Source organism: Leptodactylus fuscus, chromosome 3 (assembly GCF_031893055.1).
Source record: "Leptodactylus fuscus isolate aLepFus1 chromosome 3, aLepFus1.hap2, whole genome shotgun sequence".
Classification (NCBI taxonomy): domain Eukaryota; kingdom Metazoa; phylum Chordata; class Amphibia; order Anura; family Leptodactylidae; genus Leptodactylus; species Leptodactylus fuscus.
In genome coordinates, this window is record NC_134267.1 from 94,390,012 (window position 1) to 94,407,990 (window position 17,979).

The following is a 17,979-nucleotide window of genomic DNA, read 5'->3' on the forward strand; positions in this document are numbered from 1 at the left end:
TTTTTCTCTGTTTTTTAAAGGTCTTGACTTTCTTTGCAGTCATTTTATATAGCTCCAATGCGTCCGGTCTCCGTTCTGCAGGTTTCCATTTCCTGCACAAAACAGAGCAGGAGACGGAAACCTGCAGGACTCTTTCAAACCCATTCATATGAATGGGTTTGAAAGGTGTCTAGCCGTGAGCGCCGGTGAGCATTTTATGCTCTCCGCAGCGAAACTGTTTTTTTTAAACCGGACACAGAGTCGGACATGCAGTCCTTTGTGTCCAGTTTTTTTTTTTAAAAAAAAAACGTTTTGCGGCAGAGCGCATAAAACGCTCACTGGAGCTCACGGCCGGACTCAGTCTGGCAGGTTTCTCTACGGAAAGCTGAAAACGGAGTCCGGGCGCTAGTGTGAACCCAGCGTCAAATAAAACAACTTTTCTAATGTTTAAAGAGGACCTTTCATGTCCTCAGGCACATGTGGTTCTATATACCACTAGAAAGTCGACAATGCACTGAATTCAGCGGCTTTCCCATTATGTGCCCTCTGGCTGGAAATATCGCTGCCGATAGTATCAGTACCGATCTCTGCCCACTGTCAGAACGGTGTTCCTTACAGTCTACCTGGGCTGTGGAATGCCTCAACCTGACAGTACTCATCCGTAGACTAGTACTGGGGGGGGGGGAGCGTTCCTTACCACCCAGCAATGACACTAAACTATGAGGAACACCTCCTGACTATATTCATCCATAGACTAGTACTGGAGGGCATTCCTCACAGCTTAGCATCATCACTGGGCAGTAAGGAACACCACCTCTGATAGTACATGGGTTTTGGACAAGTACTGTCAAGAGAGGCATTTCTCACAGCCTAGCTAGACTGTCAGGAACACCCTTCTGACAGTGGGCAGACATCGGTGCCAAAACTAACGGCACCAATATCTCCAGCCCTGGGACACATAACGGGAAATCTGACAGTGTGCTGAATTCAGCGCACCATCGGCTTTCTAGCTGTATATAAAAACACATGTGCCCAAGGACATGAAAGGTCCTCTTTAAGGTTTAACTCAAATGTTATATTTATATTGCTCATTTGCAGACCCACGTGTCTCTATGGTTAAAGCCTATAGACATATAAAGCCTTTGTGGTCTCACCCTGCAGTTATTCCTTTCTACTTGCCACCTAACGCTTGCTCACCTTCCTAGTGGCCATTGTAACTGTTTTGTCTCTTTTTTTGTGATGAGGAGGACAGTGAAGACTTGAAATGTCAATTACAATTTGTTAAAGAAGAAGCGATGTTAATGAGAAAGAAAATGGCTAAGATTGACAAAGATAAAGACAGACTTGAACATGAACTTCAGAAATACAGGTCCTTCTATGGTGACCTTGATAGTCCATTACCAAAAGGAGAGGCAAGTGGACCTCCCACGACAAGAGAAGCTGAATTGAAACTTCGACTTCGTTTGGTTGAAGAGGAAGCTAACATACTTGGAAGAAAGATAGTCGAGTTAGAAGTAGAAAATAGAGGCTTGAAAGCTGAACTAGACGACTTAAGAGGTGATGATTACTCTGGAGCTTCAAACTCAATCCCAAGGGAGCAGAGTGAATCTGTCTCAGAGTTGAGACAGCATTTGCAGCTTGTGGAAGATGAGGCTGAACTCCTGCGACGGAACCTCTCTGATTTAGAAGAACAGAACAAACGTATAACAGCAGAACTGAACAAATATAAATTTAAATCTGGAACACATGATAGTTCCCGTCATACTGACAATGTGAAGACTGAAGCATTGCAAGAAGAGCTCAAAACTGCACGTTTGCAGATCAATGAGCTGAGCGGGAAAGTTATGCAGCTCCAGTATGAAAACAGAGTCCTCATGTCTAACATGCAACGGTATGACCTGGCCTCTCATTTAGGAATCCGAGGAAGCCCCAGAGACAGTGATGCAGAAAGCGATGCAGGTAAAAAAGAAAGTGATGATGATTCTCGACCTCCCCATAGAAAGCGAGAAGGCCCTATTGGTGGTGAAAGTGACTCAGAAGAGGTGCGCAATATTCGCTGCCTTACTCCTACTAGGTCATTTTATCCTTCTACTAGTGTCTGGCAAAAGAACTTTGCTGAGCGACAACAAATGAAAGACATTCGATCTGAAGCTGAGCGACTGGGAAAGACAATTGACCGTCTTATATCAGATACAAGCACGATCATCACTGAAGCTCGGATTTATGTGGCTAATGGTGATCTGTTTGGACTCATGGATGAGGAGGATGAGGGAAGCAGGATAAGAGAACATGAGCTACTCTACCGTATCAATGCACAGATGAAGGCTTTTAGAAAAGAACTTCAATCCTTTATAGATCGACTTGAGGTTCCAAAGTCTTCAGAAGACAGGAATGCAGATGATCCTCTTTCAGTCAGTCAGGTATGTTCTTTCTCACATCACAATTTACATGTAATATGTTCATGTATGTTCCCATATTCTCTGTGTCTTTCAGCATGTGTTAATGCCAGGTGCAAATTCTTATTTGAAGTGACCCTCCCCTTTGGCATCTATTACATATGTGCATACTGGCACTACACAGTGTGTATAACACACACACACACACACATATATATATATATATATATAATTATAAAAGTAAAACACTCCCTCAATTTGATATGCCATAAATATTTGTTCTTGTGGCAAAAACTTTGCATCAGACAACCCCATCTATTCCAAGCATGTGAAAGCCTTTACCCTTGTTTCCAAATGAGAGTTTTCCACTGATGCACAGCCTCTCTTCATCGAAGTCCTTGGTAAATACAGAAAATACAGAAACAACTGATTGAGCATGCGTAAAGGGGTATTCTGGGTTAATATATACTAATGACCTCAGATCAGTGGGAGTCTGACACCCAGTACCCCCAAGATTAACTATTCTCAGCAGTCGCCAGCACAGCTCCGTCTGTGTAGTGGCCATGGCAGCTGAACGCCCGCTTACTTGAAAGAGAGTTAAGTTGCAGTAACTCAGCCTAACCATTCACAGAGAAGAGAGCTGTGCTTCTAGGTCTGTTCACTATGTTACTTCTGTGGTGTCTCACTTAGTGACCTTTATAAAGCTGAAGCCCCACATTGAAAAAAACACAGCGAGGCAAGAAAATACTATGTTTTAAAATACCTGCAAAGTGAATGAGGTTCTGGCTAATCCTATCCACACTATGCGGAAAAATATCCGCAGTGGGAATGCTGCATTTTCAAAAACGCCCTTGTTTAGCTAGGGTTTAGGGTCTCAAAAATAAAGTTGGAATTCACTAGCAGATGGCTAGTGAAGTTGGCTTCAGAACATCAGTACATGCACATTGGGTAATGGACGCTGAAGTCAGTACACTTTGCTCAATAGCAATGCACTTAAGTGTACTACCAGACTTATCTACAGGTGAATTGTAACTTTTCTAGACATTGTAGGAATGGACAGCTGTAAGTTACACAGGTTTGAGACCATAACCTGAGTAACAGCATGCTGGGATTTGGTGGGCCAAAATCACCTGACATGTTTTATTATTTCTTGACAACAAGCAGACATGTTATGGTAAAAGGCTAAAATGTTTTAGTAGCTTTCTTCTTTGAAAGTGACCAGGCTTGAAGTTACAGGCAAAATACATTGCAAAGGATGAAATCCACAGCAGGACCCATAGCAGTGTCACGCTGTAGCTTCACAACCAACAGCACAAAACATTTTGCACAGAGGGTATTAGACACAGTGGGACAGATTTACTAATACTGTCTAGTTATACTGTGCAAGCTTACGCTACATTCACACAACAGTGAGTACTGACAGCATTCATTTCACTGTCAGTGAATGGGTCCTATTCACAAGACAGTGTGACGGTCCTTTGTCCTATTTTTGGGCGTTGTTATTTATCCCTCCATACACTCAGATATATGGGAAATCTGTGAAAATGGTGCCCCTCAGGTGCAAGATGGATGTGGAACATTTATGTATTTCTGTTTCGACAGTCATAAACTGCGCCAGATTTATCAAAGTGTCTAATACTGTTTGATAAATCTATTACATTTCAACACTGTCTAATCTAACTTTACATCCTCTGTTGGCTTAGGCCTGGTTCACATCTGCGGTCGGTATTCCGTTTGAGGAGTCTGCATGGGAAATACCGAACGCACTGACACGTGGTGAGCTTATGAAAGCACAGGGACCCCATACACTATAATGGGGTCCATGTGATTTCCGCATGGTGTCTGCGTGAGTTATGTGGACAGGAAAGTAGTACATGAAGTTCTTTTCTCTCCGCATGTTCCATGTGGACGCTGCACGGAAAACACACGGAGCCCATTATAGCCTGTGGGGTTCATGTGCTTTCATAAGATCACCACTTGTCAATGCGTTCGGTATTCCGTTCAGGGGACTCCTCGAACAGAATACCAAATGTAGATGTTAACCAGGCTTTAGCACATTTTTGGCCAAACAATATCATAACTTAGGCCCTATCCTCTTCCCAGAAGACATACAGTATCTGTTTCCACTAAGAAGTGCCTCTTTTTTGGAAAAGTTTTAAAAGTGTATAAAGTGAATAGTGCTGCTTGGTGCAAACTATGCCAGAATTCTGCCTCATTTTGCTTAGTAAACCCTTCTCAAAGTACGTATGAGACTTCTGTAAATCTCATCCACTACATTGTTACTGTACATTGCAGCAGGTTAGTCGCTGGTGAATTTGCCCTGTGTGTCCTTCATAGCCTAGAGCTCTTTTATATTAAACTTCTTCCAGTTCTCCTTTAACATTGAAGTAATGATATGACCTGTTTTCTATTTCCTCTGCTTTGCTCAGGAAACTATTCAAGGAATTATCTTGCAGATTGTAAAACATCCTGTGTTATGATAAATAGATGTCTGTGTTCTTACCTACAGTAAATGCTTGAAATGCAGGTCTGTTCCATTTTCATGTGTACAGTCTATTGCTGGCAGCTCTGTGACTGAATAAATCTTTCTGTCTCTGTATTTACCTTCCCAGATGTTCCAGCCTATTATTTTACTTATCCTCATCCTAGTATTATTTTCTTCTCTTTCCTACACAACTATATTTAAGCTTGTTTTCCTTTTCACCCTTTTTTTTGTCCTGTAACCTTTTCCGCCATCTTTTATTTTTGTTTTGTGTAGTTATTTATTTTCAGTTTTGCTTGTTTTGTCCACTCACCAAGATAAGAAGTAAAAGAAATATAGTTTCTGCTCCAGCTATTGTTACAGAAAACACTGAAGACCACATACTTGTATATATAAAGAAGCAGGGACCTCTGGAAGCTTTAACAAGTAAGTCCTATTGCTCTGACATCAATAAAGCTTATTTCATGATGGTTACTGTGTATGTATAGAGGAATGCTTCATGATGAACTATGAAAACACTATGACCCACATTTACTGATGCTATCTAATATTTAGTCTTGGAACAAATAGTATGAAGATTCTGCAGTGCTTATCTCCACAGCTTCCAGGGTCATTTCTAGGGTTGTAAATGATGAGGAGTCCCAAGGAACAGCCCACACCCCCCAAAAAATAATTTATATACAGATATAGATATCAAATAATACCACTTTACCAGGACCACTGTACAAAGACCAATATTGTGAATGAGGATGCTCCTATATAAAGTATAAATAATATCCCCACACCATGACCACAACATAAAGAATAGATCTCAATATACTGCTACGGAATAAAAACTATTAGATTAAACTACAAAGATCAATATTACCATCCTACATTGATCATATAGGTTCCATCTGTATCAGCATCCTAAGAAAATGGATATAGTTTTATGAAGTGAGGGATCCAAAGCACGTGGCCAAAAAACTGGAGCATGTGTCCTATATACCTAGTGTGTAGTGCTGAAGAAGGGGATAGGGGCACATGGAAATCATAGGCTCCTGTAGGAAACATTAGAATTTACCTCCCTCTGATTCCCTCAAAAAACATTGCCCCAGTAGTTTCAACCACAATCTGAGCCCTTTATTTTACAATATTACTATCCCATCAATATGATCCAGTTATATCTTTGTCTCAACTGTGTCAGCCACAATTAACCACCGTAGTGCATAATTTACCACTCATAAATAGGGTTGAGCCGATCTTGACTTTTCAGGATTGATTTTGAAATCCGATTTCCGATCATTTTTCATTCGAACCCGATCTCGATCCCAATTCCGATCCCAGTGCAAGTCAATGGGATTTTTTTTACTAATCGGAGATCGGATTTTAAAAGCAATCCTATTCACTATACAGCATGGAATCTAACAATTGAATGCTTTAATTGTTAGAATCCACGTTGTGTAGTGAATTTTTTTAATCACTAAGTAGCCAGAGGATTTTTTTTAATCCTCTGGCTACTTAAAGGGGTTGTCCCACGTCGCATACTCGCTAGTCTTCGCTGCAGTAAATTCTTCTGTCTTCCGGCTTTGTTGCGTCATTGGTGGGCGGGGTTACATATGCAAAGCCAGCGGCAAGAAGTCGTCACTTCTATGCCGCTGGCCCTGCGTGTGCGCTGCCGATGCACTAGGCATCGGACGTACAGCCATCACAATGTAATACAGACCTGGCATCCGCTGTAATAGAGAGGCGGATGCTGGGGAGTGTAGACGCCGGCACAGGTGAAGCCAGCAGCGGCAGGACCGATGCTGCTATTCCGCTCCTCCGCCCCCCCCCCCCCCTCCTCCCCTCCGGAATACCAGCATCGCTCCTGCCGCTGCTGGCTTCACATGTGTCGGCGTCTACACTCCCTGGTATCCGCCTCTCTATTACAGCGGATGCCGGGTCTGTATTGGTGTCCCCTTCCCTCCCCCCAAAGTGTAAACTACCCCCCTCCAGGCTCGCTCCCATGCACTTAGCCCCTCCTCCCTCCCCCCTCAGAGCAGCAGATACATCACTTGACTTATGACCAGATAAGTCAAGGGATGTGTAAAAAAAAAAATGAATAAAGTAAGATAGTGGACAAACAAAACAGTTCTGCTGAAGCAGTGTATTTAGGAAAAGTCTTACATTCACATTAGCAAGCAGTATAGATAGGATCCTTGTGATGGGACAACCCCTTTAATCCCCCCTGTTGTCCACTTACCTGAAGAAATGGCTTGTCTGGTGCTCGGTGTTCTCGGTCTTCTTTGCCTCGCTGCCCCCGCCTCCCAGGTTAGTGTTTAAAGAGCTAGGAAGGCTTGTAGTTTAGGAGAGTGTGGGCGGGAACAGGGCGGGGAGCCGTTACGTCTCCCCTCCCAGTACCCACCCACACTCTCCTAACCCGCCCACACTCTCCTAACCTGGGAGGCAGGGGACAGCGAGGTGAAGAAGAACGAGAAGACCGGGCACCGGAGCAGCCATCTCTTCAGGTAAGTAGCTACTAGAGATGTTAGCTAGTCTCCCATTAGAATGAATGGGAGACTAGCTAGCAAAGCATTGTGGGAAATGATCACCGATCTCAATCCCACCTAAAAAGATCGTGTTCGGGATTACGATCGCGATCGTGAATTTTTCTCGATCGCCGATCAGAATCCGATTTTTTCCAAACATGATCGCTCAACCCTACTCATAAAGCCAACTCTTTATTGTCAGCTTTTCCTCTGTTGTAATGTGCACAATATAGAGTCCCAAGCATGTACACCCACTAATGCAGACCAGATTCCTCTATGCCCCAATAGTGTAAGCCACAATGAACCCAAAGGTCATAAAGGTGCAATAAGTTTTTTTGTTTCTTCCATGCTACATATTAAAATATGTGTCCCCTAAAGGCAGCCCTTCCCAACACACAAAATAATCTCTAAATGACCAACATTGTCAGCTAGGTAGGTCTCCAAATGTGTTTTAACATAATTCTTAAGTTCCCCAGAATAGCATAGATAAACAACAAAACCCCATCTAGAATGGTTCAGTCTGCCCTAGGTCTAGGGGCAGCACGGCTGGCACTGTTGCCTTGTAGCACTGGTTTCGAATTTGATCAAGAGCGATCAATGATCTGCAAGGCGTTTGTATGCTCTGTCTGTGATTGTGTGGGTTTCCTTCCATATAGGCTGATAGGTAAATTGGGTTCCTGTGAAAAACAACTGGGTGTATGGCAACCACTAACTCACCTTCTCTATAAGGCTACCTGCACTTTGAGTCTCTGTGGAATAAAGCACACTACAAATGTTTGTCATTGTCATAGTTTTAACATAATGAGGGCATGGTCAGATACAGCAAAGAGAAGGGTATTAGTGTTGTGCATCATGGGTGGTAGTGCGTCACATAATAAGCAGTAGCCTTTATGGGTCTACACATTATGAACCTTAGAATATAAGGTAAAATTTGACCACAGGGTGCTATTAACAAGATTCAATTTGTCGAGAAAGAAGATGAAAAAACATGATGTATTTCCACCAGGTTTTTCCCACAACAATTTTTTCACTGTGGACAGCTACGTGGGACCTTAGTCTAAGATGCAAATAATATGATGTTCTGGCTCCCAGAAGTCAAGTATTTTTTTCCTGAGATTAATGGGATCTAGATGTGGCAACTACAATGAGAGTTCACTGCAACACAGAATGTAATCAATACTTTTAACCCTTCAAGGACGTAGGGTTGTTTTTGTGTTACGGTATGGCAACTTTTTTAATTTTTTGTCAAATCTGCTTTCCAAAATTCCTAACACCCCACTAGGGGGGTGTAGCAGTATATGGTACATGGATTTCTTTCTTTAACTCAATGTTAACTGTATGTGGTAAGTTAAATTATATTTGACTACAAGCAGAGTAGCCTGGGCATTAAGGCTTGGCAACTTTTTCGTATTTTTCATTTCTGCCTTCCAAAATTCATAACTTTATTTTTCTGTCAACATGACATGAGGTCATATTTATCGTGCGACGAGTTGTATTTTTAGTTGACATTGTTTTAGGTGACATATAATGTCTATGTGAAAAAAACATACCATTCTTTAATTATTTTTACACTCTGTTTTTACAGTGTTCACTCATTAAGGGATCTTTGTCTGGTCTTTACTATTACAGTAATACCACACATAGCAGTGCCTAAAATTTTTTTGTTTATATTTATTTATTAGGGAATGTTTTTTCAACTTTTTATTACTTTTTTTACACTAAAAAAAAACCTTTTTTAACTTTTTTTTTGTCCTTTTCACTGTCCCACAAGGGGACTTGAACCTGGGATTGTTTGGTCCCCTGTTCTTTTGTATTTCATTAATTGGCCTCCTGACTGCCATGACAACCACTTGGTTCCCCACACCATCATCATGGGAGACCCGAGGGAAAGATAGGCCACCTCCTAAATAGCCAGTCCTGCGCAGCACGTTAAAGGGTTAAAGAAATACATTGGAACTATAAAGTTAAGTGGGTTCAAAGATGGGTAAAGTAATATGGTGTATACTGTATATGCCTTATGACTGGTTCACATTTGCGTTTGGTAATCTGTTCGGGGAGTCTGCATGGGGACCCCCGAATGGACTACTGAACTCACTGGTAAGCGGTGTGCAATGAAAGCACACGGATACCATAGACTATAATGGGGTCCGTGTGCTTTCCGCGCACTGCCCGCAAGAATCATGAGGACATGAAAGTAGATCATGATCTACTTTTCAGCATGCAGTGTCCATGGAGAGCACACGGACCCCATTATAGTCTATAAGGTCTGTGTGCTTTCATTGCACACCACTTGCCAATGTGTTTGGTATTCCTTTTGGGGGTCCCCATGCGGACTCCCCGAACGGATTACCAAACGCAGATGTGAACCAGGCATTACTCAAACATTTTTCAAAATTCAGATAAATGTAATTTCACATCCCAGATCCTAAAATAAATTCAGACCCAAGTTAAATTCTCATCACACTGATCTCAAAAACACCTAGATATACCGTAAAATAAATTCCAGTAGCCCTGAAGAAATTCAAAAATCCAGCCAAGGCTACACAATATATTCGCACCCCAGATCAGATCCCAAAACAAAATCAGAAGAGTTATATAACATTGTGTTATACAGAAATATTACCATACAACCAGAAATCTTTAGTAAATGTTTTAAATCCTCAATATTGTTACACAGTAAATATGAATACTTTTCATAGGTTCTGTAAATTGAATATAACACAAGGTCTGCATAAGACTTCATATTTTTGTGCTCTTTGGAGGGTGAGTAATGTGTAAGTTCTGGACCACATCTGTTATATTTTTGGAATCGCATCACATTTACTCAGTGACACACCCTGAACTTTAGACCCAGTAATGAAACAAGGCTTAAAGGAAATTCCTCAGTAAATCAATGCAAAATGGAAATGAACAGGGAATTATACTATTTGTTTTTGGTACTGAAAAAGGGTTTATGAAATAAACTGGTGAAGGCAAATCGCTATATGTTATAGTTTTATCTTTGGTGGGATTCAGCATATTGTCTAAATTCATATCTATAATATTAGCACTCTCACGTTTATTGTCTCACAAATGTTATTCTAAGGAAGCTCAGCTGTTCTAGGCTGAGGCCCCATGTTGCTGAAATGCAGCGTTTTTGTTGCAGATTTTGCAGCGTTTTTTGAGCCAAAGCCAAGAACAGTTACAAAAGGAATGGGAAATATACAGGGAGCACTTCCATATTTATAATCTCTGCTCAATTCACTCCTAGCTTTGGATCAAAAGAAACACAGCAAAATCTGCAACAAAAAGAGCTTTGTTTCTGCAATGTGGGGCCTCAACCTGTCTCACGTAGCAAAAATGAAGCAATTTGGTTGTGGTGGACACTGCAGCATGTTAGTGTCAGTACTCATTCATATAAGTATATTACATTTCCATATAACCTCTAAATTGTACATAGCCATGATACAACACCTAAAATCCTCTATTGGGCCTTAGGATATTTTGATTTTCGGCATAATATAGCAGAGCTATTATTCTCTGCAGCATTACTTTGAGTGGGATTAGTGCTGTTATATGGCACTGTAGCATTGACATGACCACAGCAGAGTTCTCTGTTCAGCAGAGCATGAAGCCCCATGTTGCAGAAACGCAGGCTTTTTTGTTGCAGATTTTGCTGCGTTTTTTTCACCCAAAGCAAGGAGTGGATTGAGCAGAAGGTAGAAATATAAGAGCTTCCTACATGCTTCCCATTCCTTTTGTAGTCATTCTTGGCTTTGGCTCAAAAAATCGCAACAAAATCTGCAACAAAAAAGCTGCTTTTCTGCAACGTGGGGCTTTAGTCTTACAGTTTCCAAGTCTCCGTAACTGCTTAGATTTCTTCTCTAAAAATCAGCCCTGAAAATTAGCTAACAGGCATAGGAGCAGCAATTTTTTGCTACTTACAGTGTTTATTTCCTTATATATACACCAGTAAATACTATATATATGTATATATAAACTATAGGGATGAGTGAACCAGTTCAGATCTAACCACATTCGACTCGAAACTTTGGGGATTTGTCACCCACAAACTGGATGTGAAATTGTAGGTAGAGGGGCCACACGGTGGCTCAGTGGTTAGCACTGCAGCCTTGCAGCGCTGGAGTCCTGGTGTCCTGGGTGGTCAAATCCCACCAAGGGCAAAAAATCCATCTGCAAGGAGATTGTATGTGCTCCCCGTGTTTGCATGGATTTCCATCTCATATTCAATTCAAGACATACTGATAGGGAAAAAATGAACATTGTGAGCTCTATGTCGAGCTCACAATCTACATTAGAAAAAAAAAAAAAGAAATTGTAGGTAGAGGCCCAAAATAGGTGTAAATTTTTTTTTTATTTTCATCTTACCTCACCTCTTCTGGGCATCATTGCAGTGTGCATGGCAAAGTTGGGCCCCTGCAGGACGAGGGGCTCCCACTGCTGGTTCTTGCTCTGTATATTTACATAGACACTTCCCTGTGCTTGAGCTCAGTCTAGATTCACTTCTGAAGCAGAGCAGTTAGGGAGGAGTCCTCTCCTGACCCTGATCATGCTCAGAAGACTCGCTGTATAAATAATTTTTTTCAATAATATTTTCATGTTAGCATCAGTGTAAATGTTGTTAGGGATCATGGAGAAAGCCTTTGAATTCTGCTTACTCCACCCTTCCAAAATGACTGACAACTTTAAGGCTGAGGCCCGGTTCACATCGTTCGGGTCATTCCGTTCCCCTCTCCACATGAAAAATGAGGAGAGAAAAATGCCGTAAGCAGCACTTTTCTCTCTGCATTTTTTGTGCGGAAACCACATTTAAGTCTATGGGGTCCGCGCATTTCGTAAGGGAACCACTTTTTTATGTGGATTAGATGTCCGTTTGGGGGGTCCCCAAGCAGACTCTCCGAATGGCAACCCAAGCGCAGCTGTGAACCAGGCCTGAGGCCCCACGTGGCGTCCCACAGTAAAATAGTACTGCGCGAAAAATCACACCGCCATTGTCGTGATTCCGGCAGTATTTGGACAGAAAGTTCACAGAGGTTTTCTCTGCGGACTTCCTGCTTCAATTATACCTATAGGGAAACCTCCAGTCTTTCCCTAGGTATAATTGACATGCTGCGATTTCCAAAAAAGCATGCATGCCCACTGTACGTTTTTTTGACCGCCAAACAGGGATTGGATTTGCTAGAATCCAATCCACTTTGCTGTGACTGTAAAACACCATAGAGTGGCCCCAGCTTAACTGTCAGCTACTCTGTGGTAGTGGGAGTAAAAAGATTTGCTAAGGATCAGTATTATATTATGAATGCAGTGTACATTATTGGGGTAACTATTGAATTTTACACAAATGAATGTGTCAACTGTAAATGTTCCCATTCAAGGATAGGCTATCAAGATCTGGACTTTAATGCTATGATATTACAGTACCTTTTCAGACATACCCTTGTGCAAATTGGCATTTTTACTAAGGCTATGCTCACATGCACATCAGAGACTCTGGCGCAGATCGATCAAAAATCGCCAAAATCCTGCAAGCCCAACTTTTTTTGTCCAGCAATTTCAGTTAAAAAGAAGCCTGATGGACGCCATTATAGTCAATTTGTTATGCCCAACAGACCGAAACCCCCCCCACCAGGGCAGATGTAAATTGAAGTTATAACATGCTGCTGCACATCACTTTCTGGATGGTACTGCAGTAGTATTGCATATTTATATTTATGCCTCATAATTTGTATTATTAACATTAAAGTACTGTATAATGGCATGTGATAGCATTGTTATGTATTACAAAATCTCTTTACTCTTCTCATACAGAATCTGAAATTTTTACTGTCCTCACTATGTTTAGACCTGTGAGTATTAGCGTATGGTGAACTTTATCATTAACCACAATGAGGATAATATTGAAGCAGAAATCAGCTCTCCGACTTAGCAGCCTGCCAGGGACATAATAACCCTGTGATGCCAGGAAATATAGAAGAAAATCACAGCTAAAAACTGCCAAGCTGCCAACTCTTCTGGGATTTTTTTTTTTTTTTTAATCTGAATTTACTGCCATGACTCATATTATACTGTGTCTCTGCTAAATGTCACTGAAAATTATAGGAAAAAGTTCATGTTTGTGTGAACTGAATTAAAAAAAAAAAGATTTATAATTTTATATAGTGAAATGTTATGTAAAGTTTTCTTGTGGTGCACTTACTATTATAGCGGTCACTCACATAACATTCATTTGTTCTGAGATGACCATGGTAAGTTGCTTTTCTTAACTTGAGACAATAAGTCACCAAAAAATGAGTTTCTGGTTCTGAAAATACCAAGACAGTGTCGGACTGAAGGACCTAGAGCTCACTAGAGGAAGTTGTTCCGGGGACCCACCCAACAGCTTCCTGCTAATACTCTACATCACGGCTTCTTTACTGAAATCTTGCATATGTGCTGACCATCCAGCGTAAGGCTAGGGCCCCACATTCCATAAATATAGCGTCTGGCCACGGCGTAAACGTGTAGAGTTCCACAGTACCTGCAAAGTGGCTGGGGATTCTGGCTAATCCCATCCACACATTGCAGAAAAAAATCAGCAGCGGAAAAGGTGCAGTTTCAAAAACGCCCATGTTTTTGAAAATCGCAGCATGTCAATTATACCTGCAGTAATAGGCAGCAAGCAGTGATTTCAACTCTATCTGTGGATGTAGAGGTTGAATACAATGGTAAAACACAGAGCTTCCGGCGCCTTTCTCTATTAATCTATCTTTGGCTGATGATGTCTGCGGCAGGAAAGTGTAATGAGCGTCGAGCTGCAGACATCCTTGTATCTGGAGCCTGCAGTTCCATGGGAACGAGGTTAGGTGAGTATTCTTGGTATTCTTAGTAGTTTTTGGGTTATTTTGTGTAACATTGCTGGTTCAGGGGGCAGCGGCCTTTTGTGGGCTTTGTTAAAGGGGTTGTCCAGGCTAAAATGTTATTTATTAATTAGACTGCAGGATGGTACTGCCCTGGGAGGACACCGGAGAACCAGGGACAGGTATGTTTTATTTTAATTTTTTCACCTCCCTTGGCCTAAATAAAAATTATGTTTAGCCTGGAAAACCTCTTTTTAATTTATGGGGGGGGGAGAACACACTTACAAAAAGTTTGAACAGGGCTCCCTAATCTATTAAAATGGCCCTGATAGCATGTAAAGTAAAGTAATTTAGACGAAGGCCACACATTGCAGAAAAAATGCTTTTTATGTTAACGGTTTTGCTGTATTTTTTTATATTTTTTTCAGCCAAACTCAAGAGTGGCTCAAAAAAAAAAAAAAGAAGAAATGTAAAGAAAGCTCATATACTTTTCCCTTGTTCTAAATCCTCTCCTGACTATGCCTCAAAAAAAAAGAAAAAAAAAAGAAAAATCTACAACAGAAAAAGCAGCTTTTCTGAAATACGTGTCCTCAGTAATATGCTCTAATATTCTTGTGCAAGTTCTTTCTCTTCACAGTTTTATTACATTACGCCATAAAAAGAACATTCATCGTATATCACGTGGGACTAAACTGGCATCTATTATAGTTTTCATGTGAATTCACATTAGTTAGAATTTAGTCTCATGAATTTCTGAGCTACGCTATAAAGTCTAAAAATGTCTTGGACTTGAAGTTGTTTACACAGAATACCAGCAGATCTAAAGTTACAGAATGGGGGCTGGATGTGAAGGCTTAAAAATTGTCCACTCCCAGGTTGACGTCACTGGGGACTCATCTGCCTGGGTCATTTTATTCGGGATTACTTTGCATTCAAATCTTGCTTTTTTTTCTCCCTTTTTAACGGTTCTCCATGCACATCACAGCTGAAGAGAATGTTTTACTCGCTCTCGTTGTAGTTGGAAGAACTTCACAAAGATCCTGTAGAGCAATCCATACTGCGAGATTCTGTCCTGACAGCAAGCCTGCATCCAGCTGCCGGAGGTACCGCAAGTAGCGTCTGCTATGTTCACCAGATAATCACTAATCCCTAGAAGGTAAGTTCTTACAGATGTTATCACGTATTCTACCTAAACCTTAGTAACAATCAAGGAGCTGGGGTGGTCTTGTGAAATGTGACTCTGCCTTGGAAGACAGAGACAAGATCTCCAGACACCTCAGCTGTTCATCTGCTCTTGAGGCTGATGATTTATTACCAAGACAATATTGACAAGCTGTACTGTAACTCAGATGTCACAAGGAGGTAACCATAGCATTCCTTCCATGTACATTTCCTTTAACAGCTGTTGAGTGAAATGACAGCACGAATGAATTTAGCCAGCACGTTCTTTATTTAGAAGCGCATTAGATGTTTTCACCTGTAGTATTTTTTATGATCTTCCACATACATACATATATGTTTACACAGAATGCCATACCGCAAAGACAACTTGTTAAAAATACTGGTCTTGCTTTACGTCAGAAGTTTAGATTTAGAAACTGCACTCAGATCATGTGGGCTAACCCTCTTTTTCCAGCTTGCAGGCATTAGCTATAGTGTAGGACCTCGGTGAAAAAAAGTAAAGCTTGGCTGCGTGACAAGGAGAGCGACTAAAGTGAGACTGTTTATTAGTAGAAGTATGAAGGCAGTGTCCTGGTGACCTTGGAAAAGACGTGCGGAGGATGCCAAAGACCCGTGATCCAGAAGGAAATTCTGACTACAGCTAATGTTATGGATATTTGCATCTAAAGAGGAGCCATGCGACAACAAGGGGGAGGGAATAGGTAGATTTCCCATCTGTTGTGACAGATCAAGCTATGTGGAATGAAAATGAGAGCACTCCAGAGTTATGTAACTGCCACAGATACAAGGGCAGGTATGGGGCTTGTCATTTGTCTGGAAGCAGCAGTAAGGTAAACGATAGAGACAGAAGTCGCAGCCCTTTCAAGAACAGCGCCAACAACTCAGCCGCTAACATTCTGCTAAACAGCGGTCAAGACAATACATTGGGACTGCGAGAACAGAATCTGCTGTTAAAGAAGAAATGTGATGATCTCAGGAGACGACACAGGAAGGAACGGGAAGTGTGGAAGACAGAGAAGGAAAGACTTTTGAAGGAAGTCACAGAGTTAAAAGTAAATTCTGTGTTTAAGTCTTTAATACCTGAAGGGTATTGTAGAGGGATCATTGCATGCAACAGGTAGCAACGGGCAGTCGCGTATCAGAGGTATCCATAGAAATGTAGATTTAAAATATATATTATTATATGACTACATAATAATTTAAGTTATTTCAGGTAATTCTTTTTGTTGGTTACAGTTTTATATCGGTATTTGGCGGTATTTAATAAAAGGTGCTGCATTTCTAGAGATATTTTTATAAGTTGCACTGTAGCTGTATTCTGTATAGTAAGATAGCAGTTGGATTAGTACAGACAGTAGTATTGCTAAACTCAAAATACATTATGGGAACAAAATTGATATTGTATGCTATTGTATATATATATGAATACATGTCTAAAATAGTGGTATTTAGCAAAATTCCCTCTTCTGTGATTTGGGATTTATACCTTACTAAATAGGTTTTCTGTGCTGTATTATTTTTATAGGGATATAAATAGGAATAGGATATAACATGGTTATATAACGGGATCATCTGAATTGGCTGTATTCTTCAGTATAACTGTATACAACAGTAATGTCTACTGCATAGCATAGACAGTAAGTAGAAGACGTACAGTATGTAAATGTATATGAGTAGAGATGTAAACATCTGGCTATACTTTTAGGCCCACATCAAACAGCACTGCAAAATGTTACATTGAAACACTGTCTAATTCTAACCTAATTCTAAAACTTAGTATTCCAGTCTACACCTGTAGAGACTGTTACAAAGTCTCTCAATTTTCCTATTGTTTATTTCTGACAACCAATCTAGCCATTATTGTAGTCCTGGTGATTGCCACCGTAGTTTCCCAAATCTTGAATGGAGCCAGGTATTGCAGAGATAAAGTGTTTGTTTTTTTTGTATAATATAACACATTTTTCTATTTTAGAAGGAAGGGAGTGCATCCTTTTTATTTATTGGATTTCTAAAGCGTAATGTGTAGTGCGGCATACTGTGTTTATTTGGGACAGGAAGCGTGTTTCAGCTTTCGTAGTCCAGGAGATGAATCACTGACAGATGTGGTTTCTGAACACAGATCAAACCTTTTAGAAGGGGAATTCTCCATGGCTCAGTGTATGTGTCATTAAAATACTCTGAAGGGCTGGGCATACAGTCAAGGGGGAGAGTGACCTGCAGATTCCCATTGTGGATATTGCTATTATCTATTGTGTGTGCTTGAAGTTAATTTAGTAAGTGGTAGAAAGTTTCTCTATGTGCATTGTCGCACTAGTATATGTTACTTACCAGTAAAATCAGAATAGTGGTGAGAGGAATGCTGGGTAACACAAGGATCATATTCTAAAACAGCCCATTAACTGTATAAAAGCCTTACTAATATACAGGACAGCAGTGACTATCATGTGATAACATACCAGCAGAATTCCTCATGCTGCTTGCTTATGGACTCCCTCGTGCTGAGTTGTTTTTTTTTTACTTTCTTTTGGAGGCTAGTGACTTGGTCTGTCCAAAAGTAGCAACAGATTTATTTCATCTTAGGAATTTTGTGTTCT

At 40.8% G+C, this 17,979-nt stretch overlaps 1 protein-coding gene across 3 annotated transcripts in view; it reads left to right on the top strand.

Moving 5' to 3' along the window:
* MTCL3 (MTCL family member 3) overlaps positions 1 to 17,979 on the top strand; it is a 47,851-nt gene that overhangs the window by 14,271 nt on the left and 15,601 nt on the right. Inside the window, exons 5-7 of one of the 3 annotated variants that reach the window (XM_075267978.1) lie at positions 1,224 to 2,399; positions 4,988 to 5,283; positions 15,222 to 15,359. In XM_075267978.1, coding sequence (XP_075124079.1) covers positions 1,224 to 2,399; positions 4,988 to 5,098 — 1,287 coding nt within the window. In that variant the 3' untranslated portion in view covers positions 5,099 to 5,283; positions 15,222 to 15,359. Of the gene's footprint in view, positions 1 to 1,223; positions 2,400 to 4,987; positions 5,284 to 15,221; positions 15,360 to 15,404; positions 16,438 to 17,979 lie in introns of those variants that run through there. The other 2 variants (XM_075267979.1, XM_075267980.1) reach the window with 2 other exon arrangements.